Below are 18,263 nucleotides of genomic sequence, written 5' to 3'. Positions count from 1 at the left end.
ACATGAGCTTGGGCATTTGGTAATACCACACAAATACAAGTGTGCAGCTTAGCAAAGAGCATGGGAATGCTATATCGGGCTCCCAGGCACCACGGACCTCCTGGCTGATGGGCTGGGAAGATTTCCAAGGCTGATATAAAGAAAAAGGGATCCCAGAAAACAGTTACTGATTTGCACCCAACTTGCTTGTTTCGTGAAAGAGGCCAATGCTGTTCTTAGCGTAATCAATGGAAAATGGGGACGGATCACAAATGCTTATTAAAAAAAAAAAAAAAGAAAAAAGAAAGAGCATTATTAGAGATTAGTTAATTAAGAGATAAGGTCAGAAAAATAGAATGGAACCATGTGATAATAGCCCCCTATGGGGAAGACACAGGCTTAGGCAAATTTATTTCTGGCAACAGCAATACAGCTATCTCAAATCTGAAGTCACGCCTATGTGGAACATTTTCTGATTTATATCAGACCTATAGTGTTCAGTGACTGACTGAAACACTGAAGTAGTAAAATGCCCCTCTCAAAGCACCTGCATTTGTTGTTCCCATGTCATTTCATAGATATTTCTGAACCTGGATCCAAAGCACGATGAGGTGGGAAAGCTGGAGGAAACCCCGGCCTGGAGCTCAGCTTTGTAGACCCCATCAGTCTGTGCAGCACCCTGCCCTGGGGAACACCCTTTTTTGCAGTTCCTCCCTAACATTTGGGAGGGCTCCACAGAGGGAGGGCTGAGCAGGATTCTCACCTCCCATCCCATTAGCTCCCCACAAAGCACACACAAACAACTACTCTTGCCTGATTGTTTCTAAGAGGACAGTCCATAAACCACGAGGAAGTACATTTCCACAGTTTGTTCTCAAAGCTCTCCAGCGCAAAGGGTGGTGCAGGAATCAGGAACCAGTCAAACAGTGAAACAAGGACCAAAGGGCAGGTGTGCAGCCTGCCACCGGACTGATGCACACCCCCTGCACCGGGCAAAGCACAAGTGAGGAGACTTGGGCATGTGGAACTTGGAAAGGCACAACTGCACAACTGAAGCTGGAGGCTGATGAAAGGAGAACAAAGCACTAAATCTCAGGCACACAATTCCCCACACTGACTCCCTTGGTAATAGGATGAAAATGTTTAGTTCTTGAAAGAAAAAAAACCTACGGAAGTCACTTTGAAGTCTGTGATGATACAGAATTTAACAGCAACACCAAAGAAATTCTGTCCTTCCCAGCTGGAGACAGACACACAGAGCCCTTGCTCCAGCCAGGCAGCAATGTCAGGATACCCAAGCTGGAAGGAGACTCTGGTTGTGTTCATCAGTTCCAGGGCACACACAGTCCCCAAACACAAAGTTTTCCTCTTGCAAATCACCTCCTGCCTTCCCAGCTGCCCAGATAACCGTTCCAGGGGGTGGCACAGCTCTGTCTTAGACAAACACTTTTCCAGATGGGTTTGAGTTTTCCCATTTACACATGTGTTTTCTCCAGCAGAAATAACAGGCTAAGGTTAAAAATGGCAAAAACATACTGACAAGGACAAGGTGAATTCATAACTTTGTATGAATGAATCTTTCATTAATTACATAAGTTAATCAGGAGCATAAGTAAAATTGATTCTGTAATGTTGCTGTTGGCATATTTTAAGTAAATTCTGACAGCATTTCTTGTTTTCACCCCAGAATGTTAAATGTAATTAGGACTTAAAATTCAAATTTATTCTCTATTTTTCTAAGTTGTTTTTTTATTATTATTATTTTAGAGTATTTTAGATTGTTTCGGGGATTAGGTAATACTAAAAATGGATCAAATGCATTTCAGGAAGCATTTTATTCAGGGAGAAACTTGCAGTGGTATGTTTAGATTTCAAATAATTTCTACCACACCATATCCCTGACTCCAGTGGGAGAAAACAACTTTCTGTCCCCTCCCTCTTTGCAAGGTGGCACTCGACCAGGAGCACTGCTGACACAGGTAGACATTCCCACTGCCACATACCCTCCTCAGATACTTCACAGCCAGGTCTCTGTCACTGGTGAAAACTTACAAGTGGATCCCAAATCTCTGAGAGCAGGATTCAATCCCAATCTCATCTCACCACAACCACTGCTGCTGCAGCTCTGGAAACCACGTGGAACTCAGCAGCCGTGCCTGGAGCAGGGCATTCCATCCTGAGCACCCAGGGCAATGAAGCAACCACACTGGGTCTTGGGTTTGCTGTCCTAAATGGATGTGGCACCTTTCAACACCTGGATAACTGCTCTTCCACAGATTTGAAATGCTGCCCACACAGAAATGTTTGTCTCACACATGTTGTCATTAGAAACAGCCCCAACCTCCCAGATGAACACTCTGCACTTCTGCATGCTCCAAGTGACACACATGTTGCTAGTGCAGAACATTTACTACTCCATTAGAAAAAAAACAACTCAAAATTCCTTGTTTTCAGCTCCATCCTGTTCAAGCTGACAGAGTGGAGTTTAAAGTCTGCATTACAAAGTAGTACACAGAAGAAAAAAAACCCACCAAACCCACAAAGTTCTTTGTTTCAGAGTTCATGCCATGCTCCAAGCTTTAAGCTATTAGAGCACCTTGAATTAACAAAACCTGACCTGGAAGGTCAGATGAGATGCCTGACTAGTTCAACAGCATTAAGTAGATGCTTAGCAATTACTGCAATTTTTTTCTTCTTCTTCTAGTGTATTTTCTGCTAAATTGCACATTCATTCCAAGACTCTGATACAATCACTGCAAGAAAACACAGGCTTCTTGGAGCTGTCTTTACGGGAGCCAACAGCACCCTTCTAAAGCAGGCATCTCTAGGTAGAGGATACCAGTGAATTACATCAGCGAACACATTGCTGATCCCCTCGCCCTCGTTATTTTTATATAATCTTCTCTCCTATTCATTAACACACTTTACCATCCTCCACACTTAAGAGTACTGCAAGTACAGAAATACGTTTCACACGTTGTTCCTCAAATACATGGTTGATTTCAAATCAACACTTTGGCTTTATCAGCCACTAAAATAATCTGCAGTGGTCTGCACAGACACCATCCCTAACCTGAGCTCAGCTGTCCCACCCTGCCCGGGGCTCTCTACCCAGTCTGGCTTTCCTTCCAGGATCCCACGCAAAGGACAAGCTGGAAAACTTACCACCTCCGAGCTCACGCTGTCTGAAAAGAGACTGTGAAAATATATATTCACAAACTGATGAAAAAGTAACATTTAATCATTGCTGTCATGGAGACGAAGATCAGTACTTGCCATTTCGTAGCTCCTACACCTGGCGCACTGCGAAACTCCTCATACTCTCCCTCTTCTTTTTTCCTCCAAGAGAGGAGTGTTTGACAAATCTCTCCATCAAAGATGTAAGATTTGGGCATCTAATGTTTGCATGCCAGGAGAGGGGGAAAGGTGGCAGAAGAGCAGGGAAAAAAAAAAAGGATGAATATGCAAAAGACTCAAGATAAAAATATGCAAAGCAGTTTTTATCTGTGGAACAAAGATTTGTAGAAGAAATGTTAAAACTGCCACAAATGAAGTATGAATAGAAACGTACATGTATGAAACAGCAGAAGAAATAATTGAGCAAGCCTTTAAAGAGAAGCATATATGGATAACAGGGGATGTGACTGACAGCAGTAAAGTGGGAAGATGCTGAGAAATGTGTTGTTTCCACCCAGCCCAGGAAGCCAGAGCTCCAAATGGCCGTGGTACGGTTGCCTTCTCAGCAGCAGACCTGTGCTTTGGCAACAAGAGGGAGCATGTGTGGTGTGTGCCTTTCCTCTTCACCTTATTATGTACCAGCCAAAGCACCCGAAACAGGAAAAGACAACAGCCTTACTTAAGATTTAGGATGGGTGAAGGACACTGAGGCAAAACACAGACCCACAGGTCCTACTGAATCCCAAAGAATATAAAAGGCATTTCCAAAAGCCATTGCTCCTGTCCTCTGTAGCACCTAATCCTGGCCAGACTGCTTGGAAACACACACACACCTTGGTGTGTGTGGATGTGTGTGGGTGGCCACAGTGAACTTCAATAGGACAAAATCACCATGCCCTTCTGCAGGGTCTCAAGCTGAAGTGTGAGGATGTTTTAGTACTGAGTTTTCATAAATAAATACATCATAAATACTCAGCTACTTCTCAGGACCAGTGATAAGGGGCACTGAGCAGACATCAAGACACTCCCGACATGAGCAGAGGGGCATAAGGCAAGCCTAAATTGTGGGAATCACAGGGCTCTGCTTTGTAAAAACCTGAACTATTTTACTGCAGCTTATATTCCTCTATCACCCTCTAACATATTTAACTAATACACATTGACTATTATAAGGTGACAAATAGTATTATCAACAAAACTAGCTCAATGCAGTTGCTTAAAAGTCACACCTGAATTAGCCATTAGAGAGCTGATTCTCCCAGAACAGAACCAGGAATCATTATTTTTCCTGCCCCTTAGCCTTGGAATAAAATGGATAATGAAATCCCTTCTTCCCCTTACTGGGGAAAGCTGCTTAACTGTCTGAAAAGCACAGCTCTGTGAGACTTTTAATCAGGCCTCTGAGGAGTTTTCCAGTGGATGAATTTCCAGAACTTGTTCTGAGGGAAAGCACTGACAGATGGAGAGCTTCAGCCAAGGCTGGGATCCCCAAGTTCTTCCCTATCCCTGCCCCAACAGTTTAAACTTCCACAACAGCAGAATCCCCAGACTCCATGGGCACTGTTGGCTGGCAGCAAGGAGAGGCAGGGAGGTTCCAGCTCCTCCTGGCCATGACTCCAAGCTCTAAAGCTGCCTGTGGTGTGTGCTCTCCCTGCAGTCCCAGCAGCCAAGCAGGGAACTTTACGTAGTTATTCCAGGCTTACAGTGATGCCCTTCCATCAGTCATTGCCAATTCTCCAAACCAACGAATGACACTCCCACAGGGTAAAACTCACTCATAACTTGAAGTTATCAGCAACTGGAGATGAAAGTGTGCTATCCACGTGGCTTCCATCAGTCACTAGCAGATGGACAGCTTCTGTTTCAGCAATGCTTATTTACAAAGTTCTTCCTGAGAGATTATTCCTGCATTTGCATGAACACAGCCCAAAAAGAAACACCAACTCTACTCTAAATTCCTCAACATTCAAATCCCAAGAGGAAAAAAACAAACCAAAAAGGATTCATGGTAAGAGAGACGTTTCCCTAAAGACAACTTGACTGTAAGACTTCCCATGGCTGCTAAGCAACCTTTGTGTGTGCCTGTCCCTGAGGAGATGTAGAAGCCATCCCATACAGCTTGAACCAGTTACCCAGAGAAAGCAGAGTCGAACTGCAACGTGTTAGCTGTGCATGCACAGAGGTGGCTGGCAGGCTCCCTGCCTTGCACCACTCCTTCAGCACCTGGAAGCAGTCCTGCAGAAGGCAAGCCTGGATAACTGAATTCAGTGTTGCACCAATGGAGTCTGATGCTTCTCCACACAGCATCAAGAACTCTGGGACAATCACAGAGCTGAGGAACTGAACAGCTAATGGTAGAGAAGGAGATGCCTCCCTATGAAAGTTCCTTTAATGCCAGTTAAGATATGAAAAGCACCATTCCATTGCCACTGTGATGCAGGACTTGGTCAACAAAAGCTAAGCTGATTCAAACACAAAAATAGTCAGATCCCAAGACCCACAGAACCCCATAAAGATGAGCCTACTATCTCCTGCTATTACCAGAAGTGTCTGTTTTTATACATTTTGCTGCTGTAAAACACTTTCTCTGAACAGCAGATGTCTTACTTTAGAAGAACTTTCAATATGATTTCTGACATCCTCATAACCAATTTGGGGAGATGTAAACTAGGCAGACTGCAAGGTGGACAGAATCTTGGCTGGATTTTCAGGCTCAGAGGGTGGCAGTGAACAGTTGGAAGCAAACCAGTTACAAGATGAATTCCCCAGGGGCTGATATTCAAGCCCAAACTGTTTAGAACTGTCATATTTGACTTCTGTAATCAATAATCTCAACAGCAGAATGGAAATAGAGGGTCACCACTTCCTGCTGGAGGCAATTCCTGGAAAGGACCAGAGGAGAGTCCAGGGCAGAAGGGAGGCTGATTGAAAATTCAGTTGATCATGACATGATGCTACTGTGAAGAGATCTGAGATGGAACTCCCCTCATACATTTTAATCTTCCAGAAAGGAAAGCAGCTGGGAATTAATGCTGAAGGTGGGTTGAGCATCCAGCTTCTCCTCTACACACTGAGACCACAGAGGAAATATTCATAGTGACAGAGCTTCTAAACAAAACACTGCCATTTAACATAAAATAAAATGCACTTAAAGTGAGATGCTAGGGCTCGAGCATGAGAGCTGGCAGGGGTTCACATCGAATGAGAAAGGACAAAAAAGGGTCTGTGCAGCTGCTCACTCCATGTCCACTATGCTAGGAAAAGGAGTGAACTGTATAGTGCAGAAACACATTGAACCCTTGAAGTCCAGGTTGTTCCCCATGCTAATAAAGTGGGAAGGCATGAAATTTACTTGTTTAGTGATCAGGATTGAAGACTAATGTTGAGGGACATGGGAGAAGCTGTAGAGAACCAGAGGAGAGCTGAAAATGTAAATAGCCTTGAGAATCCACGAGCACTTCATCTCAGCCAAATTCCCTGTAACATCACATGAAGTGGTTAGAGAGCTGTGACAGCACTGGCTCTCGGCACAAGTCAGAAGGCATCAGGAGTTTGTTATCCTGGTTATAGACTTTCAGCAGAGTAAAAATGAGCCTCCTGTGACAGACTGGGGGGAGTAAAAAGTGTTATCTTCTAGTATGAACAGAGTAAATAACGCTACTGATGTGAACATCAACCCTTATCCCTTTATAAAATGTAACTTACAATCCTTTAAAAAGATGATTAGACTTTTTGGTAGAGGTCAAGAAAGGTTTAGCTGACTGAAGCAAGTGACACTAATAATATAATCATCTTACATTTATGGCCAGGGAATTGCAGATGTTGCACATCCAGGTATTTCTGTCAGCTTGTGATTAACAAGGGGCACACTTGAAGGAACAAGCTCAGCAAAATTCTAAAAACAACATTTAAAAGGTACTTATTGAATAGTTGACATGAAAAGCTCATACTTGATGCTTTCAGTTTTGTTTTGTATTTTGTTATGATGGCTTAGTACTTGGGAATATTTGTGGGGTTTGTTGTTTTTTTTTTTCCTCCCTTCAAACACATAATACATTCTAGATTGTACACATAACCCATAAATATTAAATTTATAGCCAATTTATTACAGATATTATTTCCCTGATACTGAAACAATGTTATATATAAATATTTCTACATTAATATAAACACATGCAAAACAAATCAGAAAATAGAAGTCTTGAGTAAAGAATGACCAAAAAAAAAAAAGATAAATCGTGTACTTTGCAACCATTTGTGGCTGCAGTCTCTGACTCTGATCCCAGAGGCAAAACAAAACATCCTTCTTGCTGTCAATATTTTGGTTTGCACAGAGAAATCTGTCAGAATCATCGATTATGTTTTTAATATTATGATTACAGGAAAAGAGTTTTTAATGCAGTTACACACTATTTGAAACTGTGGCACATAGCTTAAAAAGCAAAGGAAGAGTCACATCACCAAAAAAGTGGGATTTCTAAGTACCATGCACAGAAAATCGTTGGTATGTCAACCACCTTAAGTAGGGACGGGCAGAGATAAAGCATTAAATGTCATTTTCCCCTGCAAATTCTCCGTGTCTCTTTGTAAAAAGTGAAAGCAATATATAAATGATCCAATCTATGACAGGTAATAGAGACAAAAGTAGTCTGTAGTGATGTTAAGAAAAGGAAATCCACATTGGCCAAGTTTCTTTATTTGATACTTCACATCTTCACTCAATACTGTTACTGAATGTTTGAAAAATTGTCCTGTACACCATGAATATACAAAATTTATCTGAAGCATTAAATCTGTAAAAATAGGAACAATTCAGTCAGACCAAGTGTAACTGAAGACCTGGCAGACAGTGAAGGGAATTGTTTATCTGGGCTGAGACGTAGTCAGAAATTAAGACTTAACTAAAAGAACCACAGACTATTAAGGAAACAGAACTATGTAAATTAAGATTTTACTAATTTGTCAGAAGATAGGAGAGGGAAAGGTAATGGATTTTATTTTAAATCAGTAAGCATAATGTGATTTTTAGAGACACCTTGGAGGTCTAATTACATACAACTAGAAAACTCACTGCCTTCAGGCACCCTCATATCAAGTGCAAATCTGCGCAGTTATAGAATATATTTATAAAATATACTATATGCAAACATCTTTACAGAGCTTTAAATCAAGCCAAAAAGTAAATATACTTGATGGGAAACAAGAAAAAAAAATCAAAAATCAAAAATGTGGGCAGTGTGATTGTGGCCCTTCAAAGCCAGAGGAAACCACTCAGTTTATCTGCAACAAAAAGAAGATGGGATTTGCACCTTAAAAGTTGACTGTTAACAAAAATGAAGAAAGTATCTTCTGTGCTTCTGAAAATTAACATAAAATTAGCTTTCATGACTTTTACACATTATTGTTATCTTAAAATAACTCCTGAAGCACAATGTCAATCCTTGCATACCAATAATCCATCACGTAATTGAAAGTAAAAGGGTTTCCCAGCTAAATTCAAATTAAAAACTACATAATTCTAAGGAGTGCAATGCTCTGGAAAAAGCTTTAAATTAAATTATTTTACTTGTAAAGCTAGTGTTAGGTTTTTTTAGTTAAAAAAAACAAAACAAACAACTGGAAGCAAAAAAGCTGCAAGAGTACAAATGACAAAATCCTTTCAAGATACACCAAGTGAAAGAGTGAATTATCCACTGATGCAGACAGAAACATCCATTTGCTACATTATTTGCTTCCTTTTACTTCATTCCATTGCATGTACACACAGCCTAAGTATTAAAATGCAGAGTAATAAATAAACCGGCTCAGATTCCTAGCAAGGGGCAAAACACAATCAGAATTGTGCTCTATCTAGTTTGTGTTTCAGCAGTCTTTTTCTCTTCAGTTCATATGAAAAATCATAGTCAGACTTCCAAAAAGAGTCATTCTTTTTTTTTATCAGAAACTTAAGTTCATTTGCCCAGGTTTATAACCCAAGACATTTCTGTGAAGGAAGCACAGTGCAAATTATAGGACTAATAAAACTTGCTTACATAGAAAGAAGTTTACTTGATTTATGTTAACTGGTATTTTATGAAATACATTGTAAAACAAAGATTAAATAACAGGACTCAATTTGTTGGGGTTTTTTTCCTTGGACTTTTTTCCTCATCCCTCCTTTGAAAAGCTTACTGAATTACAAAAATCTTTAATAAAGTTCCAGTCTTCAGCAGATAATCATTATAAATGCTGCCAATCAATGCCAACTAGAGTTTGATTTGCTTCTTGTGCATGTCCAATTTCCTCTGTAATACTGTGCTGCTGCCAGAGTTTTTGAATCTTTTTAAATCGCTCTTTGCACAGATGTAAGGGATTCCCACGTCTGAAAAGGAGATAACACTTATCAGGAATGATAAAACACTGCAACTAAGCACAAACACTCAGGTGTGACATACTAAGAACTAGATAACCCCATAAAATACTACAGTATTTAGATAACCCTTTCACATTATTCTGTTATCAGAGCCAATCAACAGGTATTTGGATGAGTAACCTGCAGAGCTACCTTGTCTGGTGCCCCTTCCTTACAGCTCAACAGTTCCCTCTAGCCTCTGGTAACCTCAAATCGAGCCCCCAGAACTCCACATGCAGGTTTTTAGCAAACTTTCCAGGCTGAACCAGCTCATATTCTCTGCTTTTGGCCCGTTTCAGAAATAGCAAACATTAACAATATCAAGTCCCTAAATTATCCTTGCATAGGAAGCAGAGATAGGAGTTAGGACAAAGAACTACCTCATAAAATTAAATAATATCATAATATTTCCACCTGGCATTAAACTAACACAGGTTATAAAAACAAATGCACTAGATACAAATGAAATTTTCAGCCTTAGTTTCTAGTCAACTTCACAGATGCCAAAAAGATTTAACTTTTAGCAGTTTTCAAGACAACTGTTTTTAACCTGGGGAAGATCATCCATGAAATATTTTTGACCTAAACCCACATATTAACATTAAAACATCTGAAGATACTAGATGCAGCAGCAATGTCAAAATATAATGTTACCTATATCATTAAAATAAAAAGGTAACATAAAAAGTTATTTTTCGTAATTATAGATGTAATTCCTGTCTTGAAAAGACATAGTTTCTAAAATATTTACCTGAGTCCCTGGTCTGTCTCTCCGTAGTCATCAAGGTAAGGAGGAGGATAAAAGCAGCCCTTTGTTTTCCCAGCTAAAAATAGCACCTGACATTCTCGTACTCTGGAGAGAAACAAGAAGAAGATTTTTAGGTATTGATTTTTAGGTGAATAGTTTCTCATACTTTCACAGACACTGCTTTTCCAGCTCTTACCCACTTTCATTCTGTATAATCTCCACGTCTGCAGATTTTTAAAGGCACTTTTTTTTAACTACATCTCTCATTCTTTTCCTGTTAACTCCTCAGTAGCAGTTAAAAATAATGTAATTTCATGTCTTATTATCTGCAGTCTGTATAAAATACTCAACAGAACCACAAGAAAATAAAACCATTTTGCTTCTCGCTAATCTTTGCTGAAGTGAAAATAGACATTATCTAACACTCCCCTGTATGCAGGAAGACAACTAAAATGAATTTCTATGTTTTCACCAGCAACAGCAGCAACAAAATCAAAGTATTTACCTTCATAATTTTGTAATACTTGAGTAGAAATAAATGCAAAAGCAAAACAAATTCCCTTGAAAATGAAATTTGAATTTTCTTTGAAATTTTATATTCAAAGGAGCAACCTCTGAACCTTACACCAAAGCATAGGAAGATGAATACACTTTAGTTCTTAGACAACCCTGTTGTTAACAAAATACTGCCTATACAAACTACCCTTGCAATCACATATATAAAGCTATTAATTTAATGACTATACACACCATCTAACCCAGCAAGGAGAGGTGTTCAGCTCCTTACCTAAGGAATATGCCGACTCCAGAACCACAAGTGTATGTATGTGCAGTACAGGCTCCAACATCTTCCCCTTCAAGTTCAGTCTGACAGCAGTAACTCTGAGAACACAGCATGGTCCCACACACAAGGCACAATGTTGGGGCTCTGCTTTTGTCACCATCTGATTTCGGACACCTTTTGTTAGAAAAAAAAAAGAAAAATAAATCCACTGTATGTGTAAACTCTAGATAGTAAAAAGATTCAGAAGTACTATTGAACATTTATACAGTTAACAGCTGAAATTTCTATTTCACTGTTTCACTGAAATACAGGGCAGTTTGGCTGATAAACGCTACGTGCCCTTTATGATTCCATACACAACTCCGTGAGACTTTCAGGTTACAGGTTTCCCAGGTGATAAAAGGAGCAGCAGCAGCAGACTTTGGGGGGCTCACTGTAATTGCACACAACTTACGAGAAATTGGATGCTTGGTTAATGAGGCAGCTGTAGTCGTCCGGAAGGTCGATTAATTTGTTGGATTCTCTTGCATAGCTGGAATAAAGCAATCAAATCAGCACTCACATTTCAATGAATAATACACAAGCAACTTCCAACTCATTCATGTTTTCCTGACTCATCTAAACAGCATCTGTGAGTAATTAATTTTTTAAAGTTTCCCTCTTTTCTGCCATTCTTCGAGTAAAATGGTAGCACATAAAAAGATGAACACACAAATCTCTCAAATAAACCACCTCTCTTTACTTTGTCTTATTTTTTATGAATTTGAGGAAATGCAGAGGTGGAAAATACATGTCATTTGTATGCTTTTAGCAAACCAATTATGAGGTCAGAACAGATTTAAAGAAATATATTTTCTCTCCTGTGTAAGTTTGTTTGGGTTTTTTTGTCACTAATATTACACGGAAAATAGTCTGACTTTCAAGTTTAGGGAACTTGTATCCTGAAGAGAATGAAATATGCATGCCATGAAAAGGACCTATTTCGTATCAAATATATTTGAAATAAATTTAAAAGTAACAGATACTATACACAAAATTCTAATGATCTTCAATTCTAGGAATAATACAAATTAGACTGTGAAATGCAAAAAGAGGTTTGTAACAGAAGCAATGTACAAGAACATGCTGAGAGAAAAAAGAAGTCATCAATGCCAAGTTGGACATGAGCTTGGGAAGAGCAGATAAGAATCAGCAAAAGGAACACATGGAAAAATCCCAACAATCACATGTAGCAAGAAATCTATTACACTACCAGAATACTCTTACTGTGTAAGAAATTCTGTTAATGGTCTGGTGTTTCACAGATGAAGTGATTAATTTTTATTTTTGTCACAGCCTTACTCTATGCACAATGTTAAAAAATTGACTTTATATATTTAGCACTGTAGATTAAAAAGCAGGGATATGTTTTTAATGCCAGCACTGTGAACTTCACATTCATTTCTAATTGTTAGGATAATTGTTAACCGCTATTTTTACCCAGCCTTCAGAAAGAACAACACTCTAAATGCCTTTCTACACCCACTAAGTATCAAATGCATTCTGAATTCAAAGTAATTGTGCAGCAAGAACAAATGTATTAAAAGCTGATTTTCTTTTCAGCAACCGACTTGGTGTTGGCTTTACTGAAGGATTTGGATTCTTAAAATATCTTTATTATTAAATAAAGCAGAACAGATTTTAAGCTATTATAAACACCCATTAGAAAAAATATTTGGAGAAAGCTGCAACATTAAAGTTTTTCCCCATGTCTCTGCTTAAAATCTCTTTATGTTTACCTGATAGCATGTCTCTTGCCTTCCAGGTATCTTTTTACTTCATTGTTACTGCACCAACTACAACAAAAACAAAACAAAACAAAAACAAACTTGGCTTTTAACTTCAATAGATGATAGAAAAACAAATAAGCAAAAAATCCACAATATATCTATTAAAACACCACTACAGCCAAAATGGTTTTTTTCAAAACACTTCTTTCATAAACACTTCTCAAAATCTACAATTCACTTCCATAGGTATTCCTGGGAGAACACTCACACTACTATCTTGTGCAGGATTCTCTATTAAATTAAAACTAAGCACAAAACCACAACTTACCTTTCTATTAACATGTTCAGAATCTCACTGTTTTCTTGAAAAAGGCAAGTGAGGTTGTTTGGCAAGGAGAGATAGCTACATAAGTGTTCAAATTGGTTTGCTCCGTTTACTGAAAAACAAAAAAGGTATAATTCTCAGAACTTCATATTTAAAATGTTTATTATGACCACCTTCAGATATACATTATATCCCTACATATACCATATGTAAAGAATGTTACTAACATAACATAACATAACATAACATAACATAACATAACATAACATAACATAACATAACATAACATAGTGAATTTACAGAGATATCATAAAATAGTTTGGATTGGAGGGCACCTTAAAGACAATCTAATTCCAACCGGCCTGCCATGGGCAGGGACACTTCCCACTAGACCAGGTTGCTCAAAGCTCCATCCTGCCTAATATCAATCATTAGCAGATGCTGATTGAATGATATCAATGCAAGTAAAAGCAGGTCTCATTTGAAAATAGCAATCCATAGGAGCTTTGTAACAGAACCTTATTAACAGAAGGGAATCATTTTCTGTTTTAAACAATCCAGAATGGCATTTACCTCTATATTAAAAATACATTTTAAAAACAATTTCTTTAGGCATTTTCATTATGCTGATATGATGCTGCACTGGTAAGAAGCTCACATCCATTCAATCAGCTTCTTCAGACGAGAGTTTAAATGTAATTTATTCTGACCACTAATGTTAACATCTTGAGAACCGATTTAATACAAAGCAGACAATACCTTGAATTTCTGAGGGTGCTGGGACTCCATTTAAGTAATGAAAAAACAAAGCAGAACATCTCAGGAAAGGCATGATTCCAGCTTTTAGATTCCTCCACAGGTGCCAGCCTGAGGAAATTTCTTTCAAGGCACTTAAGAGAATAAAAGAAATAAAAGTTTGATTTTATTTAATCATTTCACTTTGAGAGCTGTATTTAGTAAGTTTTCAGTCCCACTGCATATTAAATTACTGATTTCAGCTGAAACAATCACTATGCAAAGTGTTTATTTCAAAGCAAACTCAAAGAAAAACAACAAACCAGAGATTGATAAAAATGTAACCAACTGGGACAGTAATTTAAAGAGAATTCTGCACAAACATTTCAGACCACAGAGTGGTTTGGGTTGGAAGGGACCTTACAGACCATCTCATTCCAATCCCCCTGCCATGGGCAGGGACACCTTCTGCTAGATCAGGTTGCTCTGAGGCCCATCCAGCCTGGCCTTGAACACTGCCAGGGATGGGGAATCCACAGCTTCTGTGGGCAGCCTATTGCAGTGCCCCACCATGCTCACAGGAAACAACTTCTTCCTAACACTTAATTTCACCTAAAACCTTCTTTCTTTCCATTCAAAGCCATTCCCATCCTAACAAGTTCTCTGTACTCAGACACTGTCAATTCCAGATTCTGCAAACTGACTAAAAAAATTGTTTCCAAGCACAATCTTCATGAACAGGTATCCTCCTGATCACAGATGAATTTACAGGAATAGTTACTAAAGTGAATCTAGAAGTGCTGAATAAGAAACAAGATGTAAGAGTTCCTAAGTTTAAAGTGTCATCTTTGACAGCACTAATATACAGAATTCAGTCAGTAGTTAATGTTCAGTTCAGAAGAGAGAAAAATAGCATAAAATTTTGTCAAAAGCTCATGGTTTTACCTTCCTGTACACTGGCAAAGAAATTTATACAGTGTAAGCACAGCTACTTCCTCTTCACTGTTAGTGTTTTCTTGGTCCATGCCATTCTCTTCTGAAGACGAAATAAATAATTAACAAATTATTTCATATGTTCATGTTTACACAACAAGAATGCATTTTTTCAAGTTCTGATAAAAACACCCAAACTAAGTGAAGTGGGACAGAATATGATGTACTGGACTGCCGTCTTCTGCTGCTCATGTTATGTGCTAGGTTTGTGCTACTGTCAGCCCCAGTGAGGTGCTGGTTTAGTTGTTCAGCTGGTTGGGTTTCTTGACATACTTGCTTGGAGTGCATTGCTTTTGGCAAATCCAGCTCCTCTTGCCAGGAGATACATTGATACCTTACTTTCCTATCTGCAACTCATTCATCATGCAATGCCTAAGCCAAGCCTGCAATAAATGCTCCCAGGCACTGCTACAGTAGCTGGAAAGCCAGGATTCATTGCTAGCTATGCTCCAAGAAACTCCTGGAGCAGAGCAATAATGACAACGTAACTGAACTTTGATGAGTACAATTTATCAATACTCTCTAGTGGGCTCAAAGACAGCACAAACAATTCTATTTTGTAACTGTAAACTGCACACATTTAACCAGCAGCACCACAGCTTTTTCCTAAGTAAAGACGGAGGAATCTTTTAAATAAGTTGAGACAAAGTGTCATTACCTGTTGATGAGGTAAGTAAAATTTGTATTATGTGTGCCATAGTGACAAGATGAAACAGGTGAAGATCTCCAGTGCCAAGACTAACCCCTGAAAAATCCTGACAATGTATGGCAGGGAAAGAGAGCACCAAGCTTACCTGTGAAAGAAAACAAGAAAGTTGGTACATTCCTTTTCCTTTTGAATCTTCCCTTTTCTCTGCTCATGCTGCAACTACGCCCCTTAAAGGCAGCATACTACATAAGGCTAATTTTGTAGCTAATTATACAGACATTATTTAAGAGAACAACAATTATCCATCAGGAGAGTTTTGAGTCTGTTTGGGTTTTTGGGTTTGTTGTTTTCTTGGGGGTGGTTTGTTTTCATGTATTTTGGGTTTTGCTAACTGACAAAGAGTATGCATTCTGTTTCAGCTTACCCCCTTTTAATTTATAAAAATAATACTTTTATTAAATACTTTTATTAAATTTAAAAAGCCTTCAAAATCTATTAAGTAGTGAAAAAATACTGAAACCTGAACATTTTGAAAGGCTCCTAACCTAGAGTAAAGAGAAAGTTTTCAGTAGTTTTTACATAGTGCCTACTGGATCAAAACATTATTAATACATATTAAGAAATACTTACCAATAAATGAAACATGTCAATATCAAGTATGCACGGAAGATTCCCATTTTTTTCATTAGGCACCAGTGCTAAGTGTTTTGGAGAGAAAAAAATACTAGTTGAACATTTATTCATGAAAATATTTTAGTGTACTTCAGTTAAAAATGAGAGCCATCTCCTTCATTTACACGCTTAAAGAACTTAAAATACAAACGTATCTGTTTAGGCCAGAATCAATTCAAGACCTGTTCAGCATTATTGGAAAACAGTATTGCCAACTTTATTGCATTAAAACAAAACAAACCCAGGTAGCCATTTTGACTCCCATGGTGACTTTCTTTCATTGCCTGGGTTTCCAGGAGGAGACAAAATGAGACAGTATCTCAAGCTCTGACAGAAATAAGGTCAAATGATAGTGACTAAATAGGAACACTGAGCATTGTCTCTTGGACAGCTGCTCAAATAAAACTTCTGCAATTTGCTTAAATTCACAAGACTGCCCGAATGTGCCTTACATAATTAATTTGCCTTACTGACTCAAAAATGCATTGCTACAGTCTCTTGAATTCATCACTTTATCTCTAATTAAGGTAGAGCCAGGTGTTGGTCTCTCCCTCTCTGTAGTATTTACAGTAGCCACAAAGTATTAAGCAAAGCACTCCAGCTGACAACAGAAATTCACATACCTAATGAATTCCAAGCACCTTCATCAAAAAGCAAACACAAATTCAATGTTTTGAAAAATGTTACAAGATATTTTAAGTAACAATCAAGAAACAGTTGCTTACTTCTTTAATCCAAGCAGTAAAATCTGATCTGTAATAAAGCTGCAGCTCTGGGTATATTTTACAATGTAGCTATATGTATTAAGCTGCCAAGTTTAAAAATTCTACTACCTTAAAAAATAGTCTGATCATGGCAATTTAAAAATACTTCAGTTGAAGACTGTTGCCTTGCTGGCCAAAATAATTGAGAGCTTAAAACATGTGGCATTTGGAAGCTATTTCTATTAGCAAACATTTCACCACGACTCAGATTTCAAATGCTTTTCCTTTTTGTCAGCATATAGCCACAGAACTCAACCCAAAAGTGTGAAAAATGTCTGTATCAAAAATATGACCAGAGCAAGTGACTTCCAAAACTGAACTTACTTTCCGTAAGTCATCTTTATGTATTGTTTATAGAATATAGACAGATCAACGGCTCATAATTTTTACTATTCCTAGCCTGAAAAAATAAAATAGCAGAAACTTTTACTTCATGAAAATAAAAGCAGTACAGTTGCTTCTGTCAGTCGGAAGGAAGGAGAGCTTTGAAGAAACAGATTCAAGTTTTCAAGAAAACCCCAAACACTCAGAACAACAGGTATTGCAAAGTTCCAGTCATACAGCCAGCAGCATTTTCTCTTCTGCTTCACATAGAAAACAGCTCAACCATTAGTGCTACAAACTAATGCCAATTAAGTTTTTCCCCATAAAGCTGCCAACTGTTTGCTGAAGTACCTGGTATCCATCTACTTGTAATTTCAGTATTTCGATGCATTTTAAAAGTTTCTCTGCTCTATTGACTGGAGATATTAAAGTTATCCCATTTTATAATACCCTTTCAGAACAGTCCTCTCATGGGCAATTACTTCCTTAGGCTGAACTTCAGACTTTTCATCTGTATCTACTAATGCTTCAAGCTTGGAACATTTTGGCTGTTCTCATTAAAATTCTCAATTAACATATGACATTACATAGTAAGTCCTGTCTTATCAGAGATCCTACTTTGTGCAGAGAGAGAAATTTGCAGATATATTACAGACTTCTGCAAATATCCCTTCCACACTACATTAATCTTAATTTCTAAATCTTTAAAGCTCCAGTGGATTATTTTTGTGAAGGACCACATTTCCTTCTCCTTTGCCGTAGGTATCTTTCTCTAATGAAGAATCAACAGAACTCCTTCACAGCAAAATATCCATGCTTCTTTTGGAGCTGCAGTCCAAAAGAAATGTCTTTCACACATATAGACGGAAATAGCAGCTCTTGGTTTATTACTTAAAACTACTACATAAAATAATCATCTTCTAATCAATACTAAGAGTCACTCTGAAAGAACT

General features: G+C 38.3%; 1 protein-coding gene across 2 annotated transcripts in view; it reads right to left on the bottom strand.

Annotated features, from left to right (window-relative positions):
* Positions 1–7,836: 7,836 nt before the first annotated feature.
* Positions 7,837–18,263, bottom strand: part of UBR2 (ubiquitin protein ligase E3 component n-recognin 2) — a 55,261-nt gene continuing 44,834 nt past the window's right edge. For both annotated transcript variants that reach the window (XM_066178364.1, XM_066178363.1), the window contains exons 38-47: positions 16,181–16,248; positions 15,560–15,695; positions 14,854–14,944; positions 13,933–14,063; positions 13,177–13,285; positions 12,858–12,914; positions 11,534–11,611; positions 11,083–11,253; positions 10,299–10,400; positions 7,837–9,517 (exon numbers count right to left, since the gene is read on the bottom strand). In XM_066178364.1, coding sequence (XP_066034461.1) covers positions 9,376–9,517; positions 10,299–10,400; positions 11,083–11,253; positions 11,534–11,611; positions 12,858–12,914; positions 13,177–13,285; positions 13,933–14,063; positions 14,854–14,944; positions 15,560–15,695; positions 16,181–16,248 — 1,085 coding nt within the window. In that variant the 3' untranslated portion in view covers positions 7,837–9,375. The remainder of the gene's footprint in view (positions 9,518–10,298; positions 10,401–11,082; positions 11,254–11,533; positions 11,612–12,857; positions 12,915–13,176; positions 13,286–13,932; positions 14,064–14,853; positions 14,945–15,559; positions 15,696–16,180; positions 16,249–18,263) is intronic.

Source organism: Chamaea fasciata, unplaced genomic scaffold (assembly GCF_029207755.1).
Source record: "Chamaea fasciata isolate MVZ Bird 193981 ecotype frontalis unplaced genomic scaffold, bChaFas1.0.hap1 SCAF_3, whole genome shotgun sequence".
NCBI lineage: Eukaryota > Metazoa > Chordata > Aves > Passeriformes > Sylviidae > Chamaea > Chamaea fasciata.
This window is presented reverse-complemented; position numbering and strand designations above follow the sequence as displayed.